The sequence below is a fragment of the Alexandromys fortis genome, unplaced genomic scaffold (assembly GCF_014885135.2).
Source record: "Alexandromys fortis isolate MF-2015 unplaced genomic scaffold, M_Fortis_MF-2015_v1.1 scaffold_59, whole genome shotgun sequence".
Classification (NCBI taxonomy): Eukaryota; Metazoa; Chordata; class Mammalia; order Rodentia; family Cricetidae; genus Alexandromys; species Alexandromys fortis.
This window is the reverse complement of record NW_026067943.1, coordinates 6310358-6329633: the sequence shown is the minus strand read 5'-3', so window position 1 is coordinate 6329633 and position 19276 is coordinate 6310358. Positions and strand designations below refer to the sequence as shown.

The 19276-nt window shown below is 39.0% G+C and overlaps 1 protein-coding gene and 1 pseudogene across 1 annotated transcript; one reads left to right on the top strand and one right to left on the bottom strand.

The window, feature by feature from the left end:
• Window positions 1-1369: 1369 nt before the first annotated feature.
• On the bottom strand, window positions 1370-1871 carry LOC126505458 (ADP-ribosylation factor-like protein 2; annotated as a pseudogene).
• A 6765-nt stretch (window positions 1872-8636) lies between these two features.
• Window positions 8637-9569, top strand: LOC126505453 (olfactory receptor 6M1-like). Its single transcript, XM_050148375.1, has one exon. The coding sequence runs from the start codon at window positions 8637-8639 to the stop codon at window positions 9567-9569; it is 933 nt and encodes a 310-aa protein (XP_050004332.1).
• Window positions 9570-19276: the final 9707 nt, after the last annotated feature.

Genomic DNA, 19276 nt, shown 5'->3' with positions numbered 1-19276 from the left:
TAACATGAAGGGATGTTGAAATTTTCAAAGGTGTTTTATTGTTGTTGTTGTTTAATATAATGAGATGATCATGTAGTTTTGTTTTTCAGTTTGATTATATGGTGGTGGTGGTGTGGTGTGGTGTGTGTGTGTGTGTGTGTGTGTGTGTGTGTGTATACAATCACTGGCCTGAAGCCTACTTGATCATGGTGGGTGATCTTTTTATGTGTTATTGAATTTGTTTTTTATTGAGAATTTTGCATCAATTTTCATAAGGGGAATTGGTCTGTGGTTCTCTTTTTTTGTTGGGTCTCTATGTGATTTGGGTACCAGAGTAACTGTGACCTCTTAAAACAAATTGGACAATGTTGCTTGTGTTTCTATTTGGTGCAATGATTTGGGGAGTATTGGTGTTAACTCCTTGAAAGTCTGGTAGAATCTGTGCTAAAACCATCTGACCCTAGGCTCTTTTTGATTGCAGCTTCTATTTTACTCAGGGGTATAGGTTTGTTTAAATTGCCAATCTGATCTTGATTTAATTTTGGTAAGTAATATGTATAGAGAAAATTGGTGTAGGAGGTCCTTCTGTCTATGCATCGTTTTCATTGGTTGAATAAAGAAACTGCCTTGGCCTGATAGGACAGAACTTAGGTAGGTGGAGAAGACAGAACTGAATTCTTGGAGGAAGAAAGCAGAGTCAGTGAGAGACAGGAGAGAGCCTCCATGGAGATGCCAGGTCAAACATGCTGAATCTTTCCTGGTAACCCACAACCTCGTGGTGACATACAGATTATTAGAAATGGGTTGAATCAAGATGTGTGAGTTAGCCAATAAGAGGCTAGAACTAATGGGCCAGGCAGTGTTTAAATGAATACAGTTTCTATGTGATTATTTCTGGTGTAAGCTACCGGGGAAGCTGGGATAACAAGCGGCCTGCTGGTTCCTGTTACAGAAAATTATCCATTTCTTTTAGATTTTTCAATTGGGAACAACTTTGTAAAGTATGTCCTTATGATGCTCTAGAATTCTTCAGTGTCTGTTATGTCCCCCTTTCATGTCTAATTTTGTTAACCTGGATTTTTTACTGTGCCCTTTAGTTAATTTGGCCAAGGGCTTATCAATCTTATGAATTTTCCCAAATAACCAACTCTTTGTTTCATTGATCCTTTATGTTGTTTTATTTATATTTTATTAATTTTATATGAGAGCATATTTCTTGCCAAATACTCCCTTTTGGGGGGGGGAAGGAGTGCTTTATTCTCACTGCTGGACAGAGGCGACACCCAGGACCTTGGTAGCAGCAAATAATCCCTCCCAGTCCAGCCTTTCCTCTTGGCATGGCAGATGCAGGCCACTCTGGGAGCCAGGGTGACAGCCTTCGCCTGGGGGCGGGGGGCAGCAGCAGTAGCAGCAGCAGATCACGGCAGGTTTGGGAGTGTTAGTCTTGCCGGTTGGTGCCTGTCCCCCTAAGCTGGTGTCTGATGAGGGTAGGGGCCTGGACAGTGAGCTGGGGACACTGGAGAAGCTCAGTCGGCAGTAAAGACACGACTGGAAATGTCATCAAGGAGCCAGTCAATACCAGGCAGCAGGTCCTCCCCGGTGATGGCACTGCAGCCCTGGATGCGCCAGTGGTGGCTGCGGATGGAGGCCAGGTCCAGAGCCTCCTGAATAGCATTAGAGGACAGGGCTCCAGGCAGGTCCTACTTGTTTGCAAAGATGAGGAGGGTTGCTCCAGCCAGGCGCCCCGGTGTTCTAGGGTTTTGATGTTGAAGCCCAGTGTTGGGGAGATGGTATCCACATCTTCCCCGTTGAACTTCTTAAGGATGGTTGTTTTGCCAGCATTGTCCAAGCCAAGCATGAGCAGCCGCAGTTCTCGTTCTTTCTGCTTCATCTTCTTCCCATATACTCCCTTTGAATGTGATGAATGTGAATTTTTCTTCTTGTTTTAGAGCTTTGAGGTTCCTGTTAATTCACTAGCATGAGGTATCTTCAGCTGCTTTTTGTAAACACTTCATGCTTTGAACTTGCCACATAGAACAACCTTCTTTGTGTCTTATAAGTTTGGGTATGTTGTATATTCATTTTTATTCAATTCTAGAGAGTCTTAAAATTCTTTCTTGATTTCTTTCTTGACCAATTTTTCATTCAGTAATGAATTATTAAATTTCCATGAGTTTGTAAACTTTCTGGACATTTGTTGTTGTTGTTAATAACCAACTTTAATTGTAATGGTCAAATAGGATTCAGGATGTTATTTCAATTTTCTTGAATCATTTGAGGTTTGTTGTGTGTCTGAATATGTGGTCAATTTTCTTGTCTCCTACTATCAGTGTAGTCTGTGAGGGTCAGTATATATTTAAGCTGTAGTAGTGTTTCTGTTATTAACTTGGGTGTCCTTGTGTTTGATGTCTAGATGTTAAGAATTGCAAAGTCCTTGGTAGATTTTTTTTCCTTTGATGAGTAGGTAGTGCCTTTTCCTATCTCTTCTGATTAGATTTGGTTTGTAGTCTATTTTATCAGATATTAAAATGGCTACATTGGCTTGCTCCTTAGATTCTATTGTTTGGAATATTTCTTTCCATTGTTTAATCCTGAGGTGATGTCTATTCTCGATGTTAACCTACAGCAGAATGATGGATCTTGGTTTTGCATCCATTTGTTAGTTTATGTCTTTTTATTGAGGAATTGAGACCATTGGTGTTGAGAGTTATCAATGAATCAATGAGCACTGTTTGTTGATTCCTATGTTTTTGGTGTGGTGATAGTGTGTGTGTGTGTGTGTGTGTGTGTATGTGTGTGCATGTGTGTTTTCCATTTTTTGATTTGCTTGTCTGGGATTATTTATTCTGTATTTTTGGAGTTATTATTCTCTTCCTGTTGAAATTTTCATTCTAGTGTCATCTGTAGGGCTGGATTTGTAGATGGATGTTGCTTAAAGTTAGTTTTATCATGCAATGTCTTAGAAACACTTTACTGGACAACCAATCCCTATCTGCATTCTAAAATGTACCCTTTTCCCGACACATAAGTATAGCTCTCACACGTCATCAAAGAAGCTCCTCTTTACAGCAAATCAAGACAATTACAGGACACCACACTGATCACAATACAGAAATCAATGGATTGTGTGGAGACCAGCCTCAGGGAATATGTCTACAACACAACCTTTACAGAGACCATAGGGAAAGAGGGAATAAAAGATTTCAAGATCCAGAGGACCAGGGAGTCTGCTGTGAGATTGTGTCTCCACGAAATGACAGAGAAACTGCACCCATGATACCTCAACAATTTGTCTGCCTAATCAAGATCTGAACAGTGGTAATATCAGTAGATATGCTAATGCAGAAAGGATAAATCTCACAGTTCCCACACCTAGACAAGAGCTACAAGCAACTGACAGCAGAGAGAGGGAGCATTAGCCTCTCCCAGGATGAGCCCCTAATTGATTTTTCAAGACAAAGTGGTTCATCCTGAAATCATATACACATAGGCCACACTAACCTGACTCTGCGAATTATATTTATATAATTATGCATATGTATATGTGTAACAAGAATAATAAAAAAGAGGCCATGAATTTGAGAAGCATAATAGTACAGGGAGTTTTGGAGGTGGGGTGAAATGAGAAGGGTTGGAAGGAGGTCATGGAAAGAGGAAAGTGATGTAATTATATTTCAGTTAAAAGTTTTAATAAAATAAAGAAAAATTAATAAAATATATTCTACAATATTTTCTTTTGAACAATAAGTTGTTAAATCACTTATTTTAGATCTATTAAACATCTGGATTTGTTTTCTTTCATTTCCTGATTTCATTTTTACATGATATCAAATTAGGATCAATATATATTTGTTTTTCCTACCTAAGAATATAACTCAATTCAGTACCAGTACTGTCATTTCCTTACCAGCTGTTTTTATAGTAATTGTTTACAAAATGTAATCTTTCTGTCCTCTTGCTTTCAACCTTTATGGCTTCATATATTTTTTTCCTAAAATATAACATATATCTTTGTATTATGTAGTTGAAAAATAAATATTTATGAGTCTTCTGATTGAGTTTTGGTATGCCTTATTTCATTTCTGTAATGTAATTAAATTTTTCGTGCAAAATATTTGCATATTTTTGTCAAAAATATGGATCATTTATGTATATTGATGTAATAATATATTAAAAGATTACATTGAGAATTCTTTTTAAAACTGGTCTCTAAGCGGTGACAAAAGTCAGAAAAATGATTGTGTAATAGATCTAAGGATACACCTCCCCACAAGTTTTGCAAATAACTTGAAGTACCTTGAACAACCCTCCAGAGTTCTGTGGTGAAAGAAACCAATGTGATTTGAGTGGTGGTGGCACACGCCTTTAATCCCTGCCTCTGGAGAGGCAGAGGCAGGTGGATCGCTGAACTTGAGGCCAGCCTGGTCTAAGAGCAAGTTCCAGGACAGCCAGGGCTACACAATGAAGACCTGTCTCGAAAAACCAAAGGAAGAAGAAAGAAATCATTGTGAGATACTAGTATACTCGTGTGTCAATATATATGACAATATTATTCACAATAGCAGTCATAGAATCAATTTAGATGTCCATGAATACAGGAACATATAAACAGATTGTGGCACAGAAACTGTACAGAAGAAGATATTATGTTATTTGCAGGAAAATGATTACAACTGAAGATTCTGGGGTGAAATAAATTAATCCATACACAGGAAGACAAATATTATTTTCTATTTTTTCGGATTCTATATTTTATACATAAGATTTTATGTATTTAAAGTTAGATTTTATGCATAAACATGTGCATGTATGACATGGAAGTAGAAGTGAAGCTGCCTGGGGGAAGATACTATGAGGAGGAGGGGGGCAGGGATAGGGTGAGGAGGGAAGAATACTATGAAGGGGGGGTAGGGAAAGGATATGGTTAGGTATGTTAGATACATGCCTTTTGAAATCTAGTAATCAACCTTTTGAAATCAACCAATTTTTAAGAAAAGAAGCCAAGAGGTTACAAAGCAGAAGTCTAGGTTTGCATGGGTTCAAGCAGAATGGGCCAATATTTTAGGAACAGCTGGTCTTTTTATTCATTTGTGGAAATCATAGGAACACTGAAGAAAACTTCTGCAATGTTTGCCTTGACTTTGTAACATTGGGCTGATAATGGCAGCTTCAAACACACCTCCAAGATGTCACCTCACAACCTAGTATTGAAAAAACAAAGCGCTGGTTAAGACAGAGTGTAGCATTTGTCTGTGGGTTTGAATGTAAGTATTTAGAAAGCATTTGGGGGCTGTGTTAATTCAGCTACACAACAACAGTAAGTTCCTCCCTAGGTCGTAAGATATGGATATTTTTAACTGGGTTAACAGTACTAGATATAAATTCTCTCCTGTGGAGTAGGCCTCATAATCAATCAGTAACTGTTGGATCTCCCATAACAGTCATGCCTCCAGTGGGCACTTCTTTCATGGTAAGGTGGCATTTCAGTTCATTGGGTTCATAGTTCATTAAGACTGTAGATGCCCTTTCTTCCCAATTGCAGGTATAGCATCTTCTGGAACTACAGAAGCTAGCTAGCAGGAAGGATGCTTCTAGTTCCAGCTTCTCTACATCATGTAATGAAAATGTGTGGTCCTTGGATTTTACCATAGAGCCACAAGCTGCAGGAATAGAGAGAGAGAGACCAGTTCCCAGCAGCAAACCTGGGAAGCCAAGAAAAACAGCCCACAGACCAAAGGTTGCTAAGTAGCAGCTTCTCTCTTATGTGGCTCATGTGTCTTTCAGCAATATCTGCCTACATCGATTAATTACAAGGGGATTCACTCATTACAGATGCATTTGGTAATCAGGCACTAAGGTGAAATTATGAAATGTTCAGTGGCCTGAATAAATCTGTATATTATGGTAAGTGAAATAAGACAGGCACTGAAGATGAGAAACCATGTCTCATTAGCATGTGGAAGCACTTTGTTACATTGCTTTCACAGACTTAAGGAACCAAGTAACAGACACCAGCACAACAGACAGAAGGGTAGGGCAGGTCAAAGGTGCTTAATGAGAATAGAAGAGCAGTTGGACAGAAAGAATCATTTCTTGATTATACAGAAGGGTAGCTATGGTTGAAAATAATTCATTGAGGATTATAAAACAGTCAAAAAGATTTAAAATAATCTGGACACAAGGAAACAAATTGTGCCAACTACTCTGACGTAACCATGGAAATACTGTGTGGATATCCTAAAATGTCACATTGTACTCTGTAAATGTATACAATTGTTATGCATCAAACACACACACACAAACAGCAATACAGTTATAATGCATCAAATACACACACACACACACGGTGTAGGAGGCTCTTCTGTTCATGTGTTGCTTTCATTGGTTAATGAATAAAGAAAAACACAATAATATAGATAATACAGACTCTCTGTGTTTTAATTAATACAGTTTCTGTGTGGTTATATCAGGTGTAAGCTAGCCGAGCAGCCGAGGCAAACAAGGGGCCCACTCCTTGTAACACACATACACACACACAGCGAAGGATCAGGTAGGTTTTAGGTGCTAGGAGATATATGATCTTCCCTTTCTCCTTGTGGAGAAGCAGGGATTGCATTTCCCTCTTTAAGGAGGCTGGGCTAGCAAAGAAAATATTCTGATCATAAAAAAAAGCAGCAGTAACTGGTGCCCATATGTGCATGTATATTAACCTTATATATGCAAATTTCCACTCTAATTGTTCATTTATCAGGATAAAATATAATTAAAATGTAATTATCACATGCATAGATGAACAGTTGAAGGGGAAATCCATTCTCTTTTGCACATCTCCCTTCTGTATCATCTCCATAAGTCTGACAAAAACAAAATGCAGGGACCAGTTTCTTATGATCACATGTTTGCACTTGGACTGTGCCCTGGTCTCAGTATACACATCATATGGAGAAAATGTAAGTCTGGACTTCGACCTCAAATAACTAGAAACTTTGCAAGTTGGGATCTGAGAAATCCTTAGGGAGTTAGAGAGAAAAGTCTCAGCAGAGGACGGTATGCACTACCTGTCACCCCAGACAGGAAACAAGGTTCCACCAATAACTCTTGTTCTCAAAAGTGACCAATTAGACGTCTCTAGGGAGCCCAACTGTGCCTAACATTTCTTTCTTATTCCTTCCACTCATAACAAGCTCTGAGAGCACCCGGATCCCTGGCTGGGGACCTCATACTAGTGACCAAATCCTTGTGGGGAAGTCATCAAAGACATATTGGACCTGTGTTTTTGGAGATTTTTGTTCTTGGTGTAACTGAACACAAATGATTCTGCGCTTAGAGATGTGGGATTACAAAGGAGAAAGCTATGCAGCAGAAAGGTCAGTTGCACACCCAAGAGGTGAGCAGTGTGCCAGAATATTCTTAGGCTGCTCCTCAGGTCCTGAAGCATGAAGAAGAGCGAGGTAAACAGTACACTCAGGTCTCGGCCATGACAGTGTGGGACAGACACCAATTACACCCTGCTTCCAGGAACTCGGCACTCAGATGAGATGGAGGAGAGGATGATAAAATTGGGACCACTGCTATGAGTGAAGGTTAATGCTTTGAAAGACTACCATCACCAGCATCTTATGTGCTAGGGTGGAGCCCAGAAGAACAAGGTTAAGACTTTGATTTACACTGCAACAGTGATGTCCCTAGAGCCCGGTCATCTCAGTGTCCTTCTGTTAGATGGTTGTGCTGGAATAGATCTAGTGTAAGGATCATACTGTCCTTAGGTTCACCATACGCCATTACTATTACCTGAAGGATGAGAACGTGGGGTCAGTAGAGTGTATCTGTCACATACATTGGAGAGACTGTCAGTTGGACGTTTTTATGGGGAAATCATCAAAGATATATTAGTCCTGTGTTTTTGGAGATTTTCATTCTTGGTATAAGTGAACACAAATAATTTTACACTCAGTTATGTGGGATCACAAAAGAGAAAGGTATGAAGCAGCAAGGTCAGATATAAAGGTTTTCAATAAAGAATATTGCCTTCATGAGTTTGGGTATTTGCCACCAAGCCTGATGGAATGAATTTGATCTCCAGGACCAATAAGGTGCAAGAAGAAACTGACTTCTGCAAATTGTCCTCTTACCGCCACAAATGTGAGTTATGCTAACAATAAATAAATGCAAATTTAAGACATTAAAAATACTTGGTCATAGTATTGAGAATCAGCAGGAATTTTGGAAAGCAGTAAGAATTCAGTCTTTGATATCTCTGTTATATTATCTAACCTCTCTGAGATTCTGACACTTTTGATCTCCTCCTGGTGAGGCAGAGTGGCAAGAATCTAATACTCATGATGTTGTGGGGACAGAGAGGAATACTGCCTCCAGGTGGCCAGGATAGCAGCATAAGTGGTGGTGGCGATGGTTATAAAGGTGACAGTAAAGATGGCTGAATCAAAGAGCAATACGCCAATAATTATGATAGTATAGTTACACTTGGGTTTATGACATAAGCACACAGGTGTAGGTCAAAAGCAAAGAGAACAACATGTTTCATCATATTTAATCGTCACCACACTTTGGACAGGCTGCTGGATGACCTGGTTGTGTGTACTGTGAGAACATCTCTGCTCTCTGTGATCTCTTCATCATAAGTGAAGACAGTAGACATGGGGAACGGGACAACTGTCCAGGAGTTTACCCTGGAGGGATTTCCTGCTGTCCAGCGCCTGGGGAGGCTGCTCTTCTCAGTGCACCTGCTGGCATACCTGACCTCCATCACAGGCAATGTGGTCATCGTCTCTGTCGTCTGCACCAGTGCCCATCTGAAAACCCCCATGTACTTTTTCCTCGGCATTTTCTCCTTCTTTGAGTGTTGCTTTACCAGTGCTGTTATTCCTAAATTGTTGGCTATATTTCTTTTAGGGAAGCAAACAATTTCCTTTGTTGCCTGTTTCGTACAAGCCTTCGTCTTTGTATTCATTGGGGCCTTTGGCTTCCTTCTCATAGCCGTGATGTCAGTGGACAGGTGTGTGGCTATCTGCAAGCCTCTGCATTATCCCACCATCATGAACCCGAGGACCTGCACCCTCCTAATCACGGCCTGCCTTGCTGTGACCTTTGCCTTTATCACTTGGGTAGTAGTGAAGGTGTCCCGGTTATCCTTCTGTGGCCCCCATGTCATCCCACACTTCTTCTGTGACCTTGGCCCTCTGATCCACCTCTCCTGCTCAGACACCAGATCTGCGGAAACTCTGACCTTTGGCCTTGCTTTGCTTATCCTTCTCTCGTCCCTCACTGTCACCATCGTTGCGTACAGCAGCATAGTAGTCACAATTGTGCGCCTCCCCTCAGCCAGGGAGCGACAGAAAGCTTTCTCCACCTGCTCATCCCACCTCATCGTCCTCTCTCTCATGTACGGCAGCTGCGTGTTTATATATGTGAAACCAAAGCAGTCAAGCCGGCTGGAATCCAACAGGGCGGCTGCTCTCGTGAACACAGTGCTGACCCCGCTTCTGAACCCTGTCATCTACACCCTGCGCAACAAGCAGGTCCACCGGGCTCTGAGGGAGGCTGTGTGCAGAATAAAAATGTCAAGGTAAGAAAACATCGTGTGCCCTTGGGGTGGAAATCATCAAAAAATATTTTTCTCTAATTTAACAAGTGCACAAGCCTTAGCAGATCAGAATGACAAAATCCACATGCCTTCCGTGTAAATATCTCCATAAAATACAGCTGTTTGCTGGCTCGTGGAGACATTTCAGTGCAGCGTGTGTGCCTAATCCACTTTCTTTAGTCCACGTATTCCTGCCAATACATTTTTGTTTGTTTTTCAAGGCATGGTTTCCCTGTGTAATTCTGGCTGTCCTGAAATTCGCTCTGTAGACAAACCTGGCCTTAAACTCACAGAAATCCACCTGCCTCTGCCTCCTCAGTGCTGGGATTGAAGGCATGAACCTTCACAACCCAGCATGGCAATAGATTTTGATTATAAAATCTATTGAACTTTTTCATTCAAGTGACAGGAACTGTGTGTTTGAAATTCCTGAAATATATTGAACTATACCATTTAATTTAAATTGTGCTGTCTTCCACAAATTAGTATTATTTTAGCGGAAATAATAGCTACTTACCAATGACAGTAAAAAACTAAAACAATTAGTGATTTTATTTGAATTTGAAGGTTTGAAAATATTAGTAAAGATAACCAATACTTTGCCCATGTTCCCTCCATGACTATTGAAGGAAACATGATCCTCTGTCTTGTAAAATATACGTCACAATGTACATCACCTCCATTTCTCCTCTTGTAACTGGGCTCAACTGTACATGGATGCCTCATTGCAATGCAAAAGTGAAATACATTGTTTGGGAACTCAGTTCATTCTCTAAAATATCAAAATGGCTACCGCCTCCCATGCCTGTTATTTTATTTTTTATTATTCATTTATTTGTTATTGATTTCTATGATGAACCTGTTACCAAGAAAAATGTATATAAGTTGGCTGGAAGGGAGTCATACTTAATACTCATTCATAGGAGTTTCTTCAGATTCAGGAGTGTAGAATATGAGCTGTTTACCTGCTTTGAGTTATTAATGAAAATAATTCAAGCCAATTAGAGATTGTGCTTCCTGGTAGAATTGTGTTTTCAATTACAGTTACCTTCTAGTTGATAATCCATTTTAAAACCTGTGGCTCAGTTTTTAATTTTTCGTGCATTTAGCCCCAGTTTTCAGGATATAGTATGCTTGTCTTATCTTCAGAAGAAATACCTCTGAAAAGATTATGATTGATTATTGTTTGTTTTGAAATCAGATCTCACTGTGAGGTCGGTTTGGACTTTCACCCGTGTCTGCTTTAGTCACCTGAGTTCAGTGATAACAGAAAGGGGGTACCTTACCTAGATCTTTTCTTTCAGTTGAACTAAATCATTATATAACCACAAATAAAATTTTATGAAATTCCTTTAGGTTCATGATTGTCCCTCAAAGTCATAATTCAAAGTTCATATTTTACCCCGAACTCACAGGCATAGCCCAAACTCACAAACTCCAGATACACAGTTTCTGCACTGGCTTATACCTGTGAGTTCCCTAAAATGAAGCCTGCCCCACACCATATTCATGCTCCCAGACCTGTCACTGAACACACAAACCCTGTATTGCTTTGCCTGCTTCGTCCCCTCAGAACCAAGCCTGCCCCCACCATCTCCACAATCTCAGGCCTGACTTTGGCTCCAAAATCTCAGCTCACACACCAGTGCTACCAGGTGACCTCCCTTGACCTTAGACTACCCATGTCCCATTTCCACACTGGCAGACCTAGACCAAATTTAGCAGCTCCTATAGTAGTTGTACACTCCAGTCATATAGCTTCGGTTGAGGTAAGCTAGATGTTTACCCCAGACACATGTCCAGTGAAAGTTCGCATGTCCAGGTCACATCACAAAAACAAACAAACAAAAAAAAACCATAATAGAACAAGACAGTGTGTCCCACTTCAAACCTAGCTCTATAGGAATGTTCTCTAATGAGAATGACCTAGATGAAATCCAGGACACAGAGTTTCAAAGAACAATCATAAACCCAAGAATTCAAGGGCTTTATAGAAGACACACAAAAACCAGTGCATTAGAGAGAATTAACAATAAATGTCTGAGTGATACTCAAGAAATGCTGCGGGAGCTCCTTCCGCTTCTTCAGCTATTACCACTGAGATACCAGCCCATTGGGGCATGGACGCTCTCTCTTTAAAAAGGCAGCGACTGCCCTGACTACAAGAAGCTACTCTTAGTTTTAATGATAGGCTCCACTTTAAATTGACAGCAAAAATATGTGATCTGGAAACCAGTATTTGTAGATATCCTAGCATCTGATAAAATAGACTTCAAATTAAACTAATCAGAAGAAATAAAGGACACATTATTATAATTAAGGAAACAATTGATCAAGAAGATATTGCAATCCTAAACACCCAATGCATCAAACTCTGGTTTGATCAAACACCCAATATCATAAAAAGCATACTATGAGACTTAAATATACAGATAAAATCCAACTTAGTTACAGTAGGTGTCTTAGCTTGAATTCTTATTGCTGTGAAAAGACACCATGACCACAGCACTCTTATAAAGAAAACATTTAATTGGGGTAGCTTGTTTACAGTTTCAGAGGTTCAGTCCATTATCATTATGACAGGGAGCATGGCAGTGTGTAGGCAAATGATGATGATACATCTTGACCAGAAGGCAGCAGGAAGTCGACTGACCCACCAGGTGGCATTCTGAGCATAGAAAACCTCAAAGTCTGCCCCCGCAGTGACACACTAACTCCAACAAGGCCACAGCTCCTAATAGTGCTACTCCCTATGAGATTATGGGGGGCCTTCACATTTAAACTAACACAATAGGTGATTTTAATACCCCACTTTCTTCAATACTTAGGTTATCTGGGAAAAAGAAGTATCAGGAATAAATGACATCATATATCAAAAGAAACTACAGAATATGAAAATATATTGTATTCAGCAACTCATGGAAGACTCTCTAAAACAGATCATATCCCAAGAAACAACAAAAACTTAACAAATTCAGAAAACCTAATCCCACATATCCTTTATTTTCATGATGCAAAGCTTAAAATCAACAACAGATGAAACTCTAGAAACTACACAGATTTGTAAAGATTAAATAATATATTTCTGAATGATGAGTAGATCAAATGAGAAATCAACAAAGGGATTCAAATTTCTTGGAATTAAGTGAAATTGACAACACATCTGGGGCACATTAAAAGAAATCCTACATGAGGCATTTTTGGCTCTAAGAGCCTATATTTAAGTATCAAAAACAGCACAAATAAATGACTTAATGATACAATTCAAGAATTTGGAAAAATAAGAACAAACCTAACCCTAATCCAGCAGACAGGAAGAAACAACAAAAATCAGAACAGAAATGAAAGAAATAGAATCAAAGAAAACAGTATTAAGATGAACCTAAGAGCAGGTTGTTTGAAACGATGAACAAGGGCCTGGAAGATGGCTCAGCAGTTAAGAGACTGTTGCTTTTACAGAGGACCCAGGTTTTATTACCATCACCCACATGATGGCTCATAACCATACAAAACTCCAATTCCAGGAGATCTAATAACTTCTTTTGACCTCTGCATGCACCAGGCACACACATGGCACACAGACATACGTGTGAGCAAGACACTCATATGGATAAAATATATAAATCTTTTTTAAAAAGATAAAAGGCAATTGATAGACTTATGGTCCAATTAACCAGAAGAAAGAAAGAAATGACTCAAGTCCAAATCAGCAGAATCAGAAATGAACAAGAAAAACATTACAGCAGAAACCAAAGAAAGGGAATGATTTTAAAACCAATATTCCTCTAAATTATAAAATCTAAAAGAAATGAATGGACTTCTAAATTCATCCAAATCACCAACTAAAACCAAGAGGACCCATAACAGACCAATAAAATAGCAAATACCAAAACCAAAACAATAATTAAAAAAAACTGCCTGAAGGAAAGTGTCCAGGTCCTTCAGAATTCTACAAGGCCATTGGAAATAATCTACAACAATTCCTGGGTAAACGGAGAGAATCCTTTCCTACATCTATATCATGTAGGTTGCTGCCCATGTTTTCTTCCGGCAGTTTCAATGTTTCTCACTGAGATCTTTGGTCAATTTATTCTTGTGCAAGGTGATTGAATCAGGTCAAAGACTTTTTCTGCATATATTGAGATGATCATATGACTTTTGTCTTTAAGACTGTTTATATAACTTATTATATTTATTGACTTGCATATGATGAACCAACCCCACATTTTCATCATTAACCCTAAAGATTGTTGTGGATATATGCCTATATTCTGCTTGAAAGTATGTCATTGAGTATTTTTATATGTATATTCACCAAAAATATTGGCCTGTAGTTTTCTTTCTTTGTTGTGTCTTTACTCAGTTTTGGTATTAGAGTAGTAGTGAGTTTTTAGAAGGAATTTGGGAGTGTTCCTTCTGTTTATATTTTTACTTTTTAGAAAAATTGCTGTGAACACCCTCAAAAAATTACTTCACTCAACTGCCGACTGAGATAAACCTGGCACACAGGTTACACCTTAAATAATCTGATTAACAGCGCCCCCATTCAGCAGGAAGCAGTTTGGAGAGAAAAAACTGCACCCATGTTCCCAAAATATTGTTTATAAATGTTCTTTTACATTTAAAGGGGGATATGATATAGATATGAATAATTTGCATTGGTATGGATTTTACGGTCAATTTTGTTATATGTATATGTATTTCTGATCTTGATTAAGGTATTGTGATTGTGTAGTTCATTTAAAAATGTACTGTATAATTAGGAAATATAGGTTGTTAATGGATAATCGTTGATAATAGTCAAGCTTGTAGTCATGTTAGTTAGATTTTCTAGATATATAGAGATATATTTCAGATAGGCATTCTTCATATCTCTCAAGGGCTACAAAATATGGCATTTAAAATATTTGAATAACTTAGGACTTTTCATGACAATGAGACATGTCTGCTCCTGGCAGCACCAGCTACTTCGAGAGGAAGATGGGCATCGAAGAGGATCCTTATGGAGTTGGATAGGCATTTGGGCAAGAAACTGCTCTTGCCTGGACTGTTGCATAAACTGAACACAGAGAACCCTCAGAGAGAGGACTGATGAACTTGCCCAAAGGTCAGATGGTCTTTCGAGGTTCCTGATTCATGAAAGAGTCTGAGAGACATTCTGCAGGATACAGAAGAAAATGATTAAACTCTCTTTGGAATTTCCTGCTTCATGGAGGTGTCTGCTGGATACTATGGGTCTGTAGGCCGAAGATGGATGCCCCAATGGTACAAGAAAACTTTGGGTGACTGTCCAGACAGTGAGATGTCTCGGTCATTTCTAGAGCTTTGGACTTCTTGTTTGCTTAGGTAATATTATATTTTTATGGAGTCTCTGATGGAGTTGAAGAATGAATAGATATTTATAGTTTTCTTTAGTTATGATAAAAGATAAAATAGATATAAATATTGTAACTGTAATTCTTACTTGATAACTGTTTTTGCTATATGTAATTTTACTATGTTAAAACGAAAGCCTTCTTTTTTGTTTAAACAGAAAAAGGGGAAATGATGTGGGAGTGATTTCTTACTAATAAAGAAACTGCCTAGGCCCATTTGATAGGCCAACCCTTAGGTTGGTGGAGTAAACAGAACAGTATGCTGGGAGAAAGAAGCTGAGTCAGGGAGTCGCCATGATTCTCCCACTCCAGACAGACGCAGGTTAAGATCTTTCCTGGTAAGCCACCTCGTGGGCTACACAGATTATTAGAAATGGGTTAGATTAATATGTAAGAGCTAGCCAGTAAGAGGCTACAGATAACGGGCCAGGCAGTGTTTGAAAGAATACAGTTTCCGTGTAATTATTTCGGGCATAAACTAGCCATGCAGGCGGCCGGGTGCCGGGGATGCAGCCCTGTTGCTCCTATCTCTACACATATTATTGTGCTTATTCACATATATGACAATATATAGAAAACAAGGGAGTCCTGGGTAAGATAGCTGACGCTGTCACTGTATGAGCCAGGAAGGCAGGAAGTTGGAATAAGAAAGCATAGATTATATTGCAGAGAGAAATAGAGAAAGAGGATTGGGAATTCACAGGGAAGTTAAAGGGCTCCAGAGAACCCAAGAACTCTGAAGTTCCACGATACGCTTGATATTTACAGCTGCACCCCTCCAGCATAGTGACTGCCCTGCAAGTACAAAGACAATTCAGTCACCTCAGTGTTGCGTTTGAGTCCACACACCCAAGACATCTCCAGTTAAACAAGAGTTATGCAGGGGGTGGATCTGTGGGAAAATGAGATCACAGGTGCAAAGCTAAATGTGGCCAGTAGAGGGCTCTAGTACACAAAGGAGTAAATCCACCAGCTTGAACACTGCTCTGATGGACACCACACACACACACACACACACACACACACACACACACACACATGCACACCGACGTGTAAATACACTGCTCCGCAGACTCTCCCTCTCCTCGCACCTATAAACAGTCTTCAAGTTTTTAGGACATAGAAATTCTTCAACACCCCATCGATTTGTTTTTCTTTCTCCTCAGTGAATCCCACTTTTAAAAAGTACACATTTAGCTGGGAGATGGTGGCACACGCCTTTAATCACAGCACTCAGGAAGCAGAGGTGGGCGAATCTCTGTGAGTTCGAGGCCAGCCTGTTCTATAAGAGCTAGTTTCAGAATAGGCTCCAAAGCTAAGGAGAAACCCTGTCTCAAAAACAAAACAAAAAGTACACATTTAGCAGAATTCTTGCATTCTTTTCTAAATTATTTTAATTTATTATATCCTCTTTATACATCCATCTAATTTTGGTTATGGATTATTTCCATTATTGGGCAACATTTCTTTCTTTTCACAAGTTCCTCTTTCTTCACCCCCTATATTAAGTGATGTTTTCATTTTGCTTTATTTTTAACACGGTTTTTATTTTTATCCCTCCCCCTTTGCTTTTTAAATTTTTCATTATTGGGAGTTTTTGCTTAATCTCTTTCTATTTTCTCTTTCCTTACACGATATTCTTCTCCAGCCCATTTTTTTTCATCTGGATAGCCTGCTCTCCACATACCTTCCTCCTTCCTTTATTTTGCATTCTTACTGTTTCTGTCCTTAGCCAAAGTAGCATTTGACACTGTTCTACCGTTCTTTTTGCATTTCATGCCACTGGTGACATATTGGTGAGTTGTCTGACTTATAAATGTATTTCAATATTATGTGTGGGTTATTCAATATCATGTTGATGTTAATACAGCCGTTTATTTTCTCCTGTTGAGTGGTCCTGGGGACTGAGCTTCCAAGGGCAAGCTGATCAGCCAGAAGACTGCCCCCTCAGAAAGCCAGATGAGATGTCTAAAAAGATGTGCATGTCACAACGAAGACATTGACAGAACACAGGAAAGCAGGCAGCATGTCTCATCCCAAAATCCTGACTTCACACCTGATGAGGTACAGAGGTACTGAGAGGCAAGATTCTCCACGACAATGTCACGTTGTCTGTTAACAATGACAGTAGGCATGAAAAAAGGTACAAATTTGCAGAAGAATTCAAACCAGGACCCAGAGGAGAAAGTCAGGAATACAGAGGAAAAGGTCAGAAAAATGGGAAAATGTCCTGGATAAAATCAACAACACGAATTCATCATGAATATTGAAACCTTGAAAAGAAGAGCCAAACTGATGTGTTGAAAGCAAAATCTCTGCAAATCAAATAAACACTTGGGAGTGCATCACTGATAACCAAAGGGAATGAAGAATATCAGAGATGGTGGAGCACAGGATTCACGAAAATTTACATTCACACATCAATGAGGATAGAGACTAAAAGCATGACCAGAATACCCAAGAATCCTGGTGCATAATAAAGACATTAAACCTAAGAATTCACACAGAGGAGAAGGTGCCGATACAAACACTGAAAGAAAGCATGCAGGTGTGACCAATCCATGGCCAGCAGTCCACATGTAGCCTACACATATGGCCAGCACAAAATTATAAACTTATAAATTTTTTTCCCAATTTTTTAAAATTCAATCCTGTGGTTCTTGAGTATAGACTTTGTATGTGGCAATGTGGCATCAGAATGTGGAAAGGCTGCACATGCCTGGTATCTGTTCGCTGAGAGGATAGCAGAACGTTTCAGAATTAGAGAAAGAAGGGACATTCCAACATAAGAGACATGTAGAGCTCCAAAGAGACACCAGCAGAGAAGAATCATTCTGTACCGCAAAGTCAAGATTCCAAAAATACAATGAAAAAAAAAACAGTATTAACAGCTGTGAGAGCAAAATTGTCCTAACAATAGTCTGTTGCTGAGGTTTTCTATTAGGATTTTAACCTCATTCCAGCACCATCTCTCTTCCTCTCACATTCGATAGATCTGCCCCCCGCTCCCCATCCCCCTGCTCCCCGACCCATAGATCGGTATCTTGTTCAACAGTGCCTTCATCATCAGAGAAACTTCATCCTACAGATGTGAACAGAGACATATACATATGTGTGTATGTGTTGTGTGTATGTATACATACACATATGTGTATATATGTATGTATATGTAGAATAGGAAAAGAAAACAAATGAGCAGAAGGCATGGTTTTGTGTTTTTGTGGTAGTCCTGAGTGTAAGAATGTGTAGGTCTCTGTGTCTAGGCCATTTTGTTTTGTTTTGAATTATTTTATTCTATTATTATCTCCTAGAAGCCTTTGTTTTTTCTATTGAGGGACAAAAAGAGGATGGACATGGATGGGAGGAGGTGTGAGGAGAAACTGGGTGGTATAGAGGGAGGGCAAACCATTATCAGGATATATTTGTATGAAAAAATTATTTCAATAAAAGAAAAAACTATTTACGTATGAGGTTGAGAATAAAATTCCAGTTAAACATAAAAAGGGGGCCCTTCCCTCCCTAAGTTGCTTTTGGTCATGGTGTTTTATCGCAAGAGAAACCTCACTAAGAAACCAGGCAAATGTGACTGGCGGCAGACATAGATCTAAGACTATGGTTGTGGAGGCTCGGGGCAAGGGAAGAAGCGACCTGTCTGTGCCAAGAGCGGGAAGGGAGGCAGAAGAGTATGCTGAGTTGAGGGCTTGTCTGTTTGTCATAAAAACACATTATACGACTAAAATACAACCAATATTTCTATATTTAAAAATTTATTTCAGAGAAATAAAAATTTACATTGTACATAAACAAGTGCGCAAGTCTTTAGAGAAGTTGATAGCTGAAAATTGGAAAAAGGCAACATGTCCTTCAATAGGTAGACTATCATATAAAATGTGATATATGTTTATGTGTGTATGTGTGTGTATACATAAGACATACCATATACGCATACCATGGAACAATACTCAACAATAAAAAGGAATGATCTATTAATACATACATCTTAAATGAATCTACGGGTAATTATGCAAAACGAAAAAAGCCATTTCCAAAGGTTACATCCTATATAATTACATACATACATGTATATTTTATTATATACATAAATATATATGTATGTGTAAATATATTTATTAAAATGAAAAGTTACCAAAATGGAGACCTAAATAGTAATTATGTCAAGAAAATAATGAACATGGCTCTATGAGATGAAAGAAGGCATCCTGGTGATGATAGACATTGTCTGAATTTGACCTCTTCTGTATCAGTGTTCTGATCTCAATATGTAAATTATATATACATAAATAAAATTATATAATAT

Bases quoted from the DNA above. Each gene is read 5' to 3' on its own strand.
- LOC126505453 (XM_050148375.1), top strand. From the start codon at position 8,637: ATGGGGAACGGGACAACTGTCCAGGAGTTTACCCTGGAGGGATTTCCT.